The sequence below is a fragment of the Microtus pennsylvanicus genome, chromosome 5 (genome assembly GCF_037038515.1).
Source record: "Microtus pennsylvanicus isolate mMicPen1 chromosome 5, mMicPen1.hap1, whole genome shotgun sequence".
In the NCBI taxonomy this organism is placed as follows: Eukaryota; Metazoa; Chordata; class Mammalia; order Rodentia; family Cricetidae; genus Microtus; species Microtus pennsylvanicus.
Genome location: NC_134583.1, coordinates 23,830,207 through 23,846,409, shown reverse-complemented (window position 1 = coordinate 23,846,409; position 16,203 = coordinate 23,830,207). Strand labels below are relative to the sequence as shown.

Here is a 16,203-nt window from a genome sequence, read left to right as displayed (position 1 = left end):
GATCAGAGGAGTTTACCCCTGGGGTATAAGCATTGAATCTACTCTGCATGTGTTTGCCGTTACTATATTCAAACAAGATGATGCGCTAGCCATGGTGACATGGAATTTCCCACCTACACTGCATATGAATTATAGGTTGGTTCCTGCACTATAGGTGGACCTGTGGCAGCCCAGCAGTATCTCCTGTGTGTCAGAGGGGACAGTCACCGATGTCCATATTCCCCAAAATGCTTCCAGAACCCTGTTAGCCTTCCTCCAGGAGGCCCGCATCCAGTACAAGTAAGCATTCTTTTTATTTGCTACAAGTTTTAGCCAACTGAATGGTGACTCTGTATATCCAGGTTGTTTATCAAGAGCTTCTGAAAGTGTTTTTCATTGTGAGGCAGTAAAAGTGTGTATATTCATCTTTGAAGAACTTACTTGTCTAATAGAGAAAAGGAGTAACACACAGACATTATTCCACTGCTAGCACTAAGTCATCAATGCCGACACAGTCTTTTGCTGAATAAAGAAAGAGGAACCACCTGGCAATGCTGTAAAGGCCAAACTGAATGAAGGAAGAGAAGAAATGGTTTTCCGCAGTAGCCTGCTTTGCAACAGAAAACATAAGATAAGACTGGCGATCTGACAGGCGTGGGGGACAAGGCAAGCAAAGCAAGACTGTATGCAAGGCCAGCATCAGAATAAAAATGCAGACTAGGTGGCAGAGAGAACACGCGCAGAAGGAAATTATGTTACTTTCCGCAGGGGGAGGAGCCCAGACCTCTGTGAGTCGTGCTGCCCCCTGGAGGATATAAGCAAAAGCTCCCTGTCTTTGTGGCTGGAACTGCAAGAGCAGAAGACAGAAATAGTCCAAATAGCAAGGGGAGGTTTCCAAACAGTTTTCCAAGGGTAAAAGTACTCAGGTTCTCCACTCGGCTGGAGAATAGAAAAGAGAGAAGTCAGAGGAGATCGCTAAGTTTTCCAGCTTGGAAAAGACTGGGCCGACGAGCGTGAAAAGACGTACATACTCAGACGTTTCCAAGGGAAGGGTTGTAGCCGAAGAGAGTAAGTTGGGACGGTTATGGGAGTCGAGGAAGAAAAGAATGATTTCAGAGAGTCGGGTGTCCACAACCGCAGTGAGACCTAACTGGAAAGGGACCAATGGAAGTTATATTGCTGACATTCATGGAGGGATTCTGCTGTGAGGAACGGAAGACCAGAGGGTGAGGCCCACAGATGTCACCTCCTAGCAATTACAATAAGGGAGGAGCAGAGGGCAAGGAGTGACCACCAAGATATACAGCATCAATGATCACTCCACAGACTTGAGATCTAAGCCAGAAGGAGAAACTTGGCGTGTCTATAGGCCGCGGGAAGGACATTTAAGGAGGAAGGAGACCCTGGAGATGCTAGATAGAAGGTTCAAACAGTAGGAAACAGACTTCATCTCCTAACAAGGAAGGAATAAATGTGGGTCAATTTCAGATAATAGAATCAGGCACCACTGTGTCTGCCTATAATACTAGTACTCCAGAGGCTGAGGCAGGAGGATTACAAACTAAGGCAACCTGGGGTAAACAGTGAGTTCTAGGCCAGTTTGAGTCACAAAGCAAGATCTAGTTCCCCCACAAGCCCCCCCCCAAGAAGAGATGGTGGAGGGGCAAACTCAGCTGGTGGTTTTCTAAAGTAAGAAACAACATTAGTTACAAGATGTGAAGAAACAGATTCTAGAAGATGTCAAGAGAAAAACAGAAGTAAGAATCAACAGGTTGCTTGCTGTTGCGAAGAGGTTGGTGATCAGGTTGGTGTGGTAAGGAAGGGGTGGATCCTGGAGAAATACCTGTTCAAGGATTTCTCAGGGGTATCCAATTTGATAAAGATTGGGGAGATTCTAGGGGACATTGTGGGAGAACATGGAAGAATGAAAGAAGATAAGAAGGTCTTTCTATTAGAAACAACCATAGCGTGCCTGAGGGAAGAGGACAAGAAAGGGGGACATTCTGATAAAATGGAGGTTAGATGTGGGCTAAGTTATAAATCCCTGAAGAGAAAGTTCGAGGCTGGTGACAGGTACCAGAGGCATCCCTGGTCACACAAACAGGAAAATACCACGCTATTAAAGCACAGCCTGCTCTTGGTAGAAAGACCTCTGTCTGTGCTTCTAGACTAGAACCGCGGCTGTGCAGAAAGCCGCCATTCATATCGCTCACATTCCATCCCTTCTGCAGCATGGAAGGCGTGCTTTGATACTCCGGATCCTAGTGGGAAGGAGCTCGGTAACGATATTCTATAGGTGCACGGTAACAGCTCGCATGCTTCATTAATTATTGTTCAGTAGAAAAGAACGTACCAGCTAGTTTAACAAGTCTCTATTTTCTGCCATTAACTAGAGTTCCTGTGGGACTGATATAGAAAAAACTACTCCCCCTTTGTGTCTCAGTGAATAGAGAAGGGGAAAGAAGTGTTTTAGATCAGTTGTTTCCTCACGAAGAACAATCACTTAAAATTACTCATTTTGTTAGTCCCAAGATAATAACACATAAGAGTCAATTAAATCCTGAAGGCACAGTAGGTAGAGATCATTTTAATTGACTTTTATTATTGCAGCCTGGGGTATTTTCAAAAGATTATCATTTACTCTGTACAAGCGTACAGAATGCATCGCCAAAGTGATCTGTAAAGCAGAAGTGATGTGATTCATTGTTTCTGACCCCTGGGTGGTCAACCCTCTCAAGGAGATGACTCATTCTGCCATTTAAAGAAAGACATTTTATAAATACCTATAAAAATTGCCATGGAAATTTCCATTTTGAGAGCCCTCCCCTAGCCTGGGAACTGGGGGGGGGGGGGTAGGTAGTTTTGCATTAAGTAATGACATCATTTGCAAATGTTCTGATAGTAGTTGTCACCATTATAGAGAAGTGCCCAGCTGAGATAAGAATCACAACCGGGACCAGCCAGATGGCTCGATGATTAAAGAAGTCTGCTGCCATGCCTAACATCCTATACTCAAGCCCCAGAACCACACACACCCCCCCTGTGGTGGAAGAAAAGAACAACTACCTCAAGTTGACCTTTGTCCTACACACACACACACACGTACATACACCATGGCATGCACTCATCCACACACATACACAAATAAATAAATGTAATAAGAGAATCACAATCAGCTATAAAAACTAAGAAAATGCAATGGTTTAGAGACATCATTTTAGGAACCAGATGGTTTCCACTCAAATATTTGACAAGAAAAGGGGCTGGGATTCCATAGTACAACTGTTTCTAATTTAAGATGGTCTCTTAAAGCCTGTATTAGATACAGTCTAAAAGGCTACAGAGGTCTGTGTCAGTTTGCTGAGGTTACCATAACAAAGAACCTCACCCCCAAGACCCTTTCAAGTTGGACATTCCGAAGGATGTTCTAATGGAGTGTGCTGGATAAAGCAGATATCTACCCTTCATTTATAGGACAGAAAGGAAGTCCACAGCAGGCAATCAGACCTGGAGTTTGTTGGCAGCCATTGGAATATTGATAGTCTGTTACGATATCTCTTCTAAGCAAACCCACCTCCTTCTTGTCTAACCAAGTTCTCTCCAAGAACAAGGATCCATAGGCGTTGACACAGCTCTTACTGGCTCCTCACATCTGCCCCAGTTATACTGCAGTCACTGAGGCCATGCACCTAATCACCATAATTTCTTATCTTGGGAAGAAAACAACTTCCAATAGTGAAGACGCTGGGCTTGATGAGTTACATATACTCCCACTTTTGAGATACTGGGGTCTCTACCAAGAAAACCGAGGAGTCTTCTGCCTCCTGACCTCTTCTGATGTTTCCAACTGCAAAATTCAAAAGTAAGACAAAAGGAAGAAGTCAGTAGTTCTTCTCTGATTAGGTGTTCAATCTGTAGTGGGGACTCAGAACATAACAAGCCAGTCAGTCCTTGGTGCCTGGAGCCTAAGTAAATTGTCTTTGTCAGGGACCAAAAAGTATATATTCAGTGCATGGTAATTCTTTTCATTAAGTGACTTACATAAATTAACCTAGATGTCACTTAGAGATGCCACCACTATGTTTTCTTTAATAGAATTTACCCCATAAGCAACAGGTTCTTTTTTGAAATAAAATATAAGATCAAAGCTTTTAAGCCACCTGCTACAGTGAGAGCCCTCACCAAAGGTCTCTCTAGCATCTGGAAATACTGCAGGTGAAAAGAGTCTCTCTGCATCATTCTAGCGAGTGGTGGCCCGTAGTACTGTTAAGGCATGCTCGGTATCACAACCCGGGCGGTTCTGCCTGAAGCTGGTTCCACCAACAGCAATGGGCCAGCCATCCCTGGGCCGGCCTCTGCCCCTATCTTCCACATACATCCAGTTTTCAGAACACAGCTTCTCTTCCGTGGAATTCTTAGTACTGTGGGACAGCGAGAGAGCTTTCCCGCCTCTGTATTTGTCAGTTTCCTCTTAAGAACTAAAGCTCCTTCCTTTTTTTCTCTGGCCTGGATCCAGGCTGCTGGGTGAAGGCTTGTGAACAGAGAGGATTCCTGTGCCACACTGGACTTGAGATCACACGATGAGAATCTGGGTTCACATCCCAAGCTGATTCTGTCTCTGCATCCTCAGTGGAATGACACTGGCTGACTCTTGACCCTATTGAGTCTCAGACTCCTCATTTATAAAGTGGAAATAATAGAAGCCAACACAAGGATCCTATTGTTACTAAGGACCAGCACAGTGGCTGACCCCTGACAAGCACTCAGTCAGTTCAGGTGTGCTCAGCTGCAGGGTTAGAGATGTTCACTTCGTGGTAGCCAGTATTATAGCACTGCTATTATTTAGGGACGCCTGACTATAATTCTACACTTTAAATTCATTCTAACGATTTTTAAACAGTTTTTATTTCCTGAAAAGGAGCATTTTCTTAACATTCGGTATCTTTAGAAATACCACTCTCTGCAGTCTTTGCTTTCCTCTCGCCATGGAATGCTGGGACACTTCCACGCTGGTTCATTCTGTGTGTGGTTCTCTCTTGGCATTGCCTGGTTTTTGCATGCTCTTGGCTAACTTTCTCGTCATGTCTACTGTTTCAAATCTAGGGTCCTCATAGAAGATCTCCAGAAAGCTGTGGAAAATGAAAAGAGCTTACAAACCCAGAGAAACAGAAGGTCCCTGTCTGAATACAACTATGAGGTCTATCACTCCTTAGAAGACGTATGTAACCAAAGGACCTTTGTTGTTGTTGCTGTTGTTTTCAAGTTCACCTTTGTCGCTTTGGTATAAGGATTAGAGAGAATTGTGAAAACAGAGATTCAGACTCTGAGAAGAACACACAGTTTGAGCCCCCTGGCTCACACATCTCTTCATTGGTCCTTTTATTGCTAAATAAGAAGTATCAAAATAACTGGCCAGAGAGATGTCTCAGCTGAGAAGAGCATGTGGTACTCTTGCAGAGGACCCTGGTTCATTTGGGTCCCAGCACCTACATGATAGCTCACAACTGCCTGTAACTCCAGGTCCATGGAATCTGATGCCCTCTCTGCCCTCCCCGCAAAGCGCGCGCACACACACACACAGGCAAAACACAAGTAAAAAATACTTTCATAAAAAAAGTTGCAAAATAATTTGCATCATACTTTCTTCACCCAAATAAACCCCACAAAGGACATGGAAAATACACAGACATTGAGGTAATTGGTGTTAAAATCAGGGCTATAAAGACGTTAACTAAAGGCCATGGAAGGAACATAGCTGGCCAGAGTTCAAGGGCAATTCATTGGCTGAGGGACACAGTAGACTTTCATACTAGTCTTGCACCCTTGCAAAATTCAGACCTCCCAACGCCAGCCTGCATCAGTGACACCTCTGGACCTCTACCCTTACTGTCATTTAATCCACATGGAAAACTCACCATAATCTTGCCCACACTGCCACACACAAATTTAGTCTTTACCTGATGATTTACTACTCTTCACATGCTAGCTAAAGCAAGCAAGACATTCTTTCTCTGTTGGGCTACACAGAAGCTTCTGTTCCCCCAAATCCCAATGTATCCCAGTGCCTCTGGCATACAGATGTGATATCATTCACAGGTCACATATAACTGTGGTTGACTGATACCCTCTTTATTAATAAGTTGTATGTTCTGTGAGGGCCAAGTGTTTACTATGTTCGCTATTATCTCCCCAATGCAAGCAAAGAGAGTCCTCCAAATAGAGAAATTGTTTGCAAAATAAGGGGATATATATTTTTCCATGTTTCCTCTACATTGAACAAAGAAATTCTAGACACAAAGAGATTCTACTATATGATTAAGAGTATTTTTCATTCTATTATGGATAATTCTCCTTTCAAAATTCTTTTTGCATATTTCCATGTCTCAACATAATTTTTAGAGGCTTAAAATTAAAAGCAATAAAAGGTTTTGGATAAGTTGACACATGGAAGTATATTAAAGCACCCTAGAAAAAAGTCAAATTTCAAAAATTGATGTAGCTATATATATATGTGTGTGTGTGCATATATATACACACATACATGAATACCTCCAGTTTGTTAGATTATATAAGAATAAAAGGGAAACATGAGTACTTCCTAAAATATATTTATATATTCTTTCAGCACGGACCCTCTCACATCAAGGAACAGTGGGGCACTTCCATATGACTTCTTTGTTGCTTGCAGGACTTTTAAGTCAGAAATGTCACCCATCTTCCTCAGCACCTTATCTATTCATCTCAAATATACTTCTTCTGATGACAGATAAGCGCACATGAATGGACTGATGCAAATGGGAACTCCTCAGGAGGGATCATGCAGAATATGCCTTCCGGGGGCTCAGCAGAATAACCTGAAATGTGGAAAATACCGTCTTCTCCCAGTAGCCTCTGTTCTGTCCCAAACAACAATATATGAGACTTTAATGGCTCACATGTAATTTGGAGAGTTTATCAAAAGCTAGTTTATTTTTTTTCCTTTCTTTCTTTACTTCTTTAATACCTGTACAGAAATGGAAACAAATTTGTATTTTTCAAAAAGAAGCCACACTGGACAGTGGTGGCACATGCCTTTAATCCTAGCACTCAGGAGGCAGAGGTAGGTGAATCTCTGTGAGTTTGAGGTCAGCCTGGTCTACAGAGTGAGTTCCTGGACATCCAGGGCTGTTATACTGAAAAACCCATATCAAAACAAAAAAAAAACCCTAAAACTAAATTAATTAATTAATTAAAAGGAGCCAGAGCACATGGGTCAGTTTTCTGTCAATCACTTCTGTGGTGACTGGTGAAACAGTAGCTAAAGGTCTCTTAAAGAGGGGGCAGCAGAAGAACTGGACTGCTGGCTGTCAGTAGAGAAAGCAGGTTGCCATTTTAGGTATCCTAAAGAAAGCTAAAAGTAGACAGTGGAATTTTCCTTCCTGTTCTCAATCCATGCAGGTTCTTTGAATTTTGGAAGCCACCATTGTCTTTTGTCGCCTTCTGTTCTCGAAGAGTGCTTGTACCGTGAGGCATGGTGACATAAGATTTCCTTCTCCACCTGCAGATTCAGGACTGGATGCACCATCTGAACCAAACTCAACCGGGCCTCGTTCGGGTGTTCTCCATCGGGAGATCGTATGAAGGAAGACCTCTCTTAATTCTACAGGTGAAAAGAATAAAATGCTAACACAAAATGTGTATCTTCTTCACTTTAACTTGTGGGAGGAAAGGAAAATATCATCATCTTGCTGACCTAAGGGAAATCACCTTAGATTTTTGAGCCAGGTTTAATCATGGTCTTGAATTTTCCACGTGATACTGTTTCTGAGGTGTAAATGCTAGACTCTCCACCCTGATTCCCCTAAAATCCTCTTGGGGCTAGGTGCTGACCCATCTCCTCTGGCCAGCCATTCCTCCAGGTTCATCCCCTGTCTTCTCTTTCCCTGTCCTCTCCTACGGTTCTGGCCGTTCCCACTCTTAGCTCTGTTTTCCCTCTACAAATTCCATCCAATGGAGCTAGAAAACATCATATAGAGTGAGGTAATCCAGACCCAGAAAGACAATTATCACAGGTACTCACTCATAGGTGGTGGTTTTTAAACACAAAGCAAAGAAACCAGCCCACAAATCACAATCCCAGAGAACCTAGACAACAATGAGGCCCCTAAGAGAGACATACATAGATCTAATTTACGTCGGAAGTAGAAAAAGACAAGATCTCCTGAGTAAATGGAGAGCATGGGGACCATGGAAGAGGGTTGAAGGGGGAAGGGGGAGGGAGGAGAGCAGAGAAAAATGTAGAGCTCAATAAAAATTAAAAAAAAAAACTTCAACCAAATGGTCACATCTGGCCCATAATTAAAATCATCTTAGATCTTTCTATCAAGTTTGTAGAGTTTTAAATTTATGTCGGACATGTTCTCCTAGATATTACAAAAGCTCCTGAGACTTGTCATGACACCACCATCTTCCCAGCTTGGAAACGAGTCACCCTAAATTCCTCTTCTATATGTAATCTCTCACTTTCAATTTACCACCAAAACTTTGGCAGTTCTTTGAGAGGTTTCTCACCCTCTTCTCTTTCTTCACTGCTGCTTCCTGAATTTACCTCTGAATCCCTTCTCCCTGAACTATTTCCATAGTGACCTCAATGCTGAACTCCTGCTGTGGTCACTATCCTTGCCCTACTCATCCTTTAACATCCTCCACACTGTTGTCAGTGTGAACCCATCCTCCACACGGTTGTCAGTGTGAACCCATCCTCCACAGTGCTGTCAGTGTGAACCCATCCTCCACACGGCTGTCAGTGTGAACCCATCCTCCACAGAGCTGTCAGTGTGAACCCATCCTCCACAGAGCTGTCAGTGTGAACCCATCCTCCACACTGTTGTCAGTGTGAACCCGTCCTCCACAGAGCTGTCAGTGTGAACTCATCCTCCACACTGTTGTCAGTGTGAACCCGTCCTCCACACAGCTGTCAGTGTGAACCCATCCTCCACACTGTTGTCAGTGTGAACCCATCCTCCACAGTGCTGTCAGTGTGAACCCATCCTCCACAGAGCTGTCAGTGTGAACCCGTCCTCCACACAGCTGTCAGTGTGAACCCATCCTCCACACGGCTGTCGGTGTGAACCCATCCTCCACAGAGCTGTCAGTGTGAACCCATCCTCCACAGAGCTGTCAGTGTGAACCCATCCTCCACAGAGCTGTCAGTGTGAACCCATCCTCCACACGGCTGTCAGTGTGAACCCATCCTCCACAGAGCTGTCAGTGTGAACCCATCCTCCACACGGCTGTCAGTGTGAACCCATCCTCCACAGAGCTGTCAGTGTGAACCCATTCTCCACAGTGCTGTCAGTGTGAACCCATCCTCCACAGAGCTGTCAGTGTGAACCCATCCTCCACAGAGCTGTCAGTGTGAACCCATCCTCCACACGGCTGTCGGTGTGAACCCGTCCTCCACAGAGCTGTCAGTGTGAACCCATCCTCCACACGGCTGTCGGTGTGAACCCGTCCTCCACAGAGCTGTCAGTGTGAACCCATCCTCCACAGAGCTGTCAGTGTGAACCCATCCTCCACAGAGCTGTCAGTGTGAACCCATCCTCCACACGGCTGTCAGTGTGAACCCATCCTCCACAGAGCTGTCAGTGTGAACCCATCCTCCACACGGCTGTCAGTGTGAACCCATCCTCCACAGAGCTGTCAGTGTGAACCCATTCTCCACAGTGCTGTCAGTGTGAACCCATCCTCCACAGAGCTGTCAGTGTGAACCCATCCTCCACAGAGCTGTCAGTGTGAACCCATCCTCCACACGGCTGTCGGTGTGAACCCATCCTCCACACAGCTGTCAGTGTGAACCCATCCTCCACACGGCTGTCGGTGTGAACCCATCCTCCACAGAGCTGTCAGTGTGAACCCATCCTCCACACGGCTGTCAGTGTGAACCCATCCTCCACACGGCTGTCAGTGTGAACCCATCCTCCACACGGCTGTCGGTGTGAACCCATCCTCCACACAGCTGTCAGTGTGAACCCATCCTCCACACGGCTGTCGGTGTGAACCCATCCTCCACACAGCTGTCAGTGTGAACCCATCCTCCACAGAGCTGTCAGTGTGAACCCATCCTCCACAGAGCTGTCAGTGTGAACCCATCCTCCACACTGTTGTCAGTGTGAATCCATCCTCCACAGAGCTGTCAGTGTGAACCCATCCTCCACACTGTTGTCAGTGTGAACCCATCCTCCACACGGCTGTCAGTGTGAACCCATCCTCCACAGAGCTGTCAGTGTGAACCCATCCTCCACACAGCTGTCAGTGTGAACCCATCCTCCACACGGCTGTCAGTGTGAACCCATCCTCCACACGGCTGTCAGTGTGAACCCATCCTCCACAGAGCTGTCAGTGTGAACCCATCCTCCACAGTGCTGTCAGTGTGAACCCATCCTCCACACGGCTGTCGGTGTGAACCCGTCCTCCACAGAGCTGTCAGTGTGAACCCATCCTCCACAGAGCTGTCAGTGTGAACCCATCCTCCACACGGCTGTCGGTGTGAACCCGTCCTCCACAGAGCTGTCAGTGTGAACCCATCCTCCACAGAGCTGTCAGTGTGAACCCATCCTCCACAGAGCTGTCAGTGTGAACCCATCCTCCACAGAGCTGTCAGTGTGAACCCATCCTCCACACGGCTGTCGGTGTGAACCCGTCCTCCACAGAGCTGTCAGTGTGAACCCATCCTCCACAGAGCTGTCAGTGTGAACCCATCCTCCACAGAGCTGTCAGTGTGAACCCATCCTCCACAGAGCTGTCAGTGTGAACCCATCCTCCACAGAGCTGTCAGTGTGAACCCATCCTCCACACTGTTGTCAGTGTGAACCCATTCTCCACACTGTTGTCAGTGTGAACCCATCCTCCACAGAGCTGTCAGTGTGAACCCATCCTCCACAGAGCTGTCAGTGTGAACCCATCCTCCACACAGCTGTCAGTGTGAACCCATCCTCCACACAGCTGTCAGTGTGAACCCATCCTCCACAGAGCTGTCAGTGTGAACCCATCCTCCACAGAGCTGTCAGTGTGAACCCATCCTCCACACTGTTGTCAGTGTGAACCCGTCCTCCACACAGCTGTCAGTGTGAACCCATCCTCCACACCGCTGTCAGTACCAACTTCCTAAAGCAAGCATATACATATGGGGAGAGGAGCAGGGCTGGAGGAAGAGGAAAGAAGGGAAGGGAGGGGAGGGAGATCCTAGACTACGAGGAGCAGCTTCATCCCTCCCACACAGCACCGGGACCCCATTAGTTCCCTACCTCTATTTAATTTCATTTGCTGTTCCTTCTCAAATACAGAGTCCTCAGATTCTTTCCAGCTTCGTATGTCCTTCTGCAACTTGTTTTCCAAGCAAGCTTCCTGACTTGCATAAATATTCAAACTTTCTTTCATTCCACACAAGAATTCAAGAAAAGTTGCCACATTCTCACAGTAACAAATGGATATTCACAACCTGAACTTGGATTGACTGTTCTAACATCTGCCCCTCTCACAAGCACAGACATCTCCTGTCTATTCCTCTCTGGATCTCCAGAGCTCAGCCCGATGTCTGGCATGGAAAAGCACTTCCTGACATGTTAGTTAAGTGAATTAATGACTGAATGAAAGCAATGTCCTTGTGAATATATTGCAAAGTGCTTTCTGTTAGTGCCTGGGTTCGAAACCAGGTTTAAAGTCATATTGACATGGTCAGGGGGAGTTGTAATTGGCCCCTTGATTCCACAGATCACGTTTTATGTTTCTGTTTTGTGATGTTTAGCTATAATTTGCCTATAATGCATGATTCTTTAAAAAATACACCTTAGGGCATTCTGGTGGGCACAGTGAGAGAAAAGGAGAAGAAATAGTGGGGGAGGAAATCTTGCTTTTCATTTAATAGTCATTATGATATTAAAACAAAACTGGTACACTGCTTTGGCGATTGCCCTTTTCCTTCTGTATTTTTTAGTTCTTCAATTATATTGAAGCAAAAAATTATTGTTTCTACATAAGCAAGCCTGGACTTCCAAAGAAGACAGGAAATCTCTTCATCTTATTAATATGCTACCTAAAAAACAAACCATAGGGAGGAATTAGCTGAGCCCTTATTAAATTATGCTGGTCAGTAGATCCAAAAATAAAAACCTGAGTTGGTAACTATGAATCCTCTTGTTTTCAGCTGGGCAGAAAATCACGAGCCTACAAAAGAGCTGTCTGGATAGACTGTGGCATTCATGCAAGAGAATGGATTGGTCCTGCCTTTTGTCAGTGGTTCGCAAGAGAAGTAAGTGAGACCTTTTGTTAGTCAGGAGTCCCATGGGTTTTTATTCTGCTCAAGGAATAAAGTGGGGATTGAAGAACAGCAATACCTGATGGAATAACAATAATACCTTGGTTCTTTGGGGTGCTTTCATTGTTTATGCAGCCCTCCACAGCCTTGGATCAACTTACATTCAGTTACTTGTCTCAGTTTAAAAAGCTGGGTTAGAAAGGTGCTAGGGATGTACTCAGCTGACGTCTGTTTGTACCTAGCATGCATCAGACCCTGGATTTGATTCTGAGTACCACATAGACTGGGCATGGTGTTGCACGTGTACAATCCTAGCATTTGGGAGGTTGAAGCAGGAGGACCACGGGTTTAAGGTCATCCTCAGAGGCCATTCTCAGCTGTGTAGAATGTTCAAGGCCAGCCTGTGCTACCTGATACTCTAACTCAAAAAGCAAAGACGAAACCATCTGGGCTCAGAGCTTTTATGAATGTGAGGCAAATCAGGAACCAGCAATTGCAGCGAATGAATAGTAAAAGTCTGAAAATGTAACTTACGGTGGTCTAGAGCAACTGTCCTGTTAGATTCAGCTAGGAAAGTTCTGTCATTTTCTTCCCTTTCAAAATGGCCTCACCTGTGCTGAAACAGCAAAGAGGTGAACAAAAGGTTGACCATTCCCTCCTGCTCTAAACCTGTCATTTGGAGACCAAGAGCTCTCTAGCGTCTGTGGCTGGTCATTCTCAATGTCCATTTTCTTTTTAAGGTGACTTTGACAGCTGATGACTCATAAGGATTCTCATTTCCAAACGCTTTGTTTGAATCTTGAGCCCAGTGAGCTCCCTTACTGGGTGGGCTGGCATTCCCAGAATGTAGTGACTTTCATTTTTGGAGCATTCTTAAATTTTGATTTATAGGGGTTGTTATTCTGTGAGGATAGGGAAAATCTTGAGAGAAAGACGATCACTGCTGGAAACAAAAGTGAAGGGGCCTAAAGAAACGAAGGTTTGCCAGTCCTGTACTTACAGGAAGCCATTACGGATACAAAGGGTCCTCAAATGCACTTCGGTCTTATTTCACCCTTTTATGTGAAGATTGTGACTTTGCGAGCTCTCATAGGCATTACAGAATACATTACAGAATGTATTTCACATTTCACAAGTGTCCAGATGCACTAAATTTGAAACCTATTTCTCTCTACCATAACAAAACTTGCAAAAGTATCCTCAATTTTATAGATATTACAAAATAAGCAATACTAACTTTTGTTACTTCTTCTTCAAATTACTGAATAACCCACTTTCCTTTAAGGCCCCATTCCTATGGACACTGGTTTAAGGACAGAGGATACAGGACTGTCAAGATTTCAATAGGTTGAGGCTACCTTGCATTACTACACCATCTCCTTTGCGCTAATTCCGTCCTTTTGTTAAATCCTTGGTGACGGGCATGGTGGTGCCATTGTGTTAAAACAACAGTCACTGATGTCTCCGTTTCTGTGGGTCAGCAATCTGGATGGGCTCAGCTGGATGTCTCTGACATGGGATCCCTCACAGAGCTGCAGCCAGGAGTTCACCTGGGCACTCAGTCATGAAATCATAGGTATTAAAGGAGAGGATGTGCTTCTGAGTTCATTCATAGCCACTGAGGACCTTAGATCTCTCTCTGGCTGTCAACCCCTAATATCGGTTCCTTGCCTCATGAGTCTCTCTCCCTAAGGTAACTTGAAACATGAACCTGGCTCCCCTCAGAACAAGTGGGAGAGAGGGGAAGAGAAAGGGGGGCCAAATTAGAAGTGAGTCCCATAGGAATCAAGTCTCAAAAGCGACCTCCCTTCACTTTGCCAAACTCTGTCCATTGGAAGGAAGGAGACGATGTCAAAGGCATCCTCAGAAAAACAGATTGCACAGGGTGTGAATGTCCAAAGTGAGCATCACTGAGGCTCACAGTGGAGGCTACCGACCACACCTTAGTGGGACTTTCTGCACAGGTGCCACTGTGACACTTGATCCTTCCTCAAATGTGGACTACAGGAGAAATTAAATCAACCTCTGATCTGATAGAGAAGATTACATAGGATTCTGGGTGCACATGAGTTATTCAACCCTGTCATTTAACCTCTCTAAAGTTAACCAACATGTGGATAATAATACTATGTAACATCCAGGGCTGCTAGAGGGATTGAATAATGTAAAACAAACAAAAGACCTGGAATGTTTGACAACTAGAAAGCACTTCACAAAGTCAACTTATTATGATTTGATATCAGCAATTTAGGATTTTAGATAGCCCACCTAATAGAGGACAACTGAAAGGGAAATCAGCAAGAATGTAAAAGAGCTCAAACAAAGTGCAGAAGATGATTGTAAATCACCCAACAACCCCAGAATGCGCGTTCTTCAGAGTGCCTATGGTGTGCGTACTGAGAAATACCTAGGTCAAAAAAATCGGACTGCAACAAACGTAAAATGATTGATATCACCATAGCAAAATCAACCTAGAAACTGATTATAAACAATAGGAAGATTTCAAAAACTCTGAAAATTAAGAACAGTTCTAAATAATCCATAGATTAAGGAATGAATTTCAAGAGAAAAAAATAAAGCATACATTAAACAGGATGCAAATGAAAACACAACATCTCAAATTCACAGAGCATTGCTAAAACAGTACTAAATGAAAATCTTAAAGTACTGAATTCACGCATATTGAAGAAGAAAAGTCTCCAAACAACAAGTTATTCTGTCAATGACCTATGTATAGTGAGCAAAATTGGGGCAATAAATAAATGCCAAAGTAAGCAGGAGAAAGGTAATAAAAATAGGAGCATAAATCAGAGTGATAGAATACAGAAAATTATAAGAGAAAAATCAACAAAATAAGAAAAGATGACAAAATCCTCATGTGATGGTTAATCTCAGTTATATATAATCCCTTATTATATATCTATGTATATTATTGTCTCTAATTTGTCCTTTATTCATGTAATATATCTTTCTGAATTATCTTTTTAATTGATAATGTTTTATGATAAGTTTTTTTATTTGGTTGACCATTTCTTTCATTTTCATTAGATTCAATTTCTGGTGTTACAATTTCATTTTCCTCATTTTTGAACTTTCTCCTCAAACTTACAATTGTTTCAGTCACTTGGAGACTGTCTTGTTGAGACTTGTACAGACATCTGTTTGAATCATTTATAAGGATATTATTTTGAAAAGTAAAATTCTGAAGTATTAGCTATTTTAGTCATCTCTGTGGTTTTGGCTTCCATTCTAGGGATGTTGGGATGGGTCATGTGTCATATGCTTTATGTTTCTTTGTCATGTTTCACACACCTGTTGGAATGGACTTCTCACTAATTTTAACTTTCCTTTCTTTCTTTCTTTCTTTCTTTCTTTCTTTCTTTCTTTCTTTCTTTCTGTGCATTGGTGTTTTGCCATTGTTGTTGGTTCCCCTGGAACTGGAATTAAAGACAGTTGTGAGCTGCCATGTGGGTGATGGGAATTGAACCTGGGTCCTCTGGAAGAACAGTCAGTACTCTTAATTGCTGAGCCATCTCTCCAGCCCCTTTTTGTGTGTACTTAGAGGGCTGTCTGCATCAGTTCATCTGTGGACAGGAGAGAAGCTTGGTCTTGATTCCTGACTGAGTTTGCTGAGGTGTTCCCGTCCTGGCTAGGTGGCAGCAGGATCATGGGCAGGTCACACAGGGGTCACCATGGCAAGCAGATGGAGTAAAAATCCCAGTCCTGCAGTGAGCTCTGGATGCCATTGGAGTCAGAACCCTACCTCATAGGAGGACTCTGGAAAATAAACTCAGATCCAGAGCTGAACTCAGACTGCTGGAGTCAGCACCTCGGTCCTGTACTAACTCCTAGGACCACTGGAATCTGAGCCCTGGTCCTGAGGTAAACTGTGGTAAACTATGACTCAATTAGAGTGAAAACAATCCATT

The 16,203-nt window shown here is 44.1% G+C and overlaps 1 protein-coding gene across 1 annotated transcript in view; it reads left to right on the top strand.

Moving 5' to 3' along the window:
- Positions 1-16,203, top strand: part of Cpa6 (carboxypeptidase A6) — a 304,771-nt gene that overhangs the window by 183,513 nt on the left and 105,055 nt on the right. Inside the window, exons 3-6 of the mRNA XM_075974646.1 lie at positions 155-279; positions 5,083-5,197; positions 7,523-7,624; positions 12,164-12,268. Of these exons, the coding sequence (XP_075830761.1) occupies positions 155-279; positions 5,083-5,197; positions 7,523-7,624; positions 12,164-12,268 (447 nt within the window). The remainder of the gene's footprint in view (positions 1-154; positions 280-5,082; positions 5,198-7,522; positions 7,625-12,163; positions 12,269-16,203) is intronic.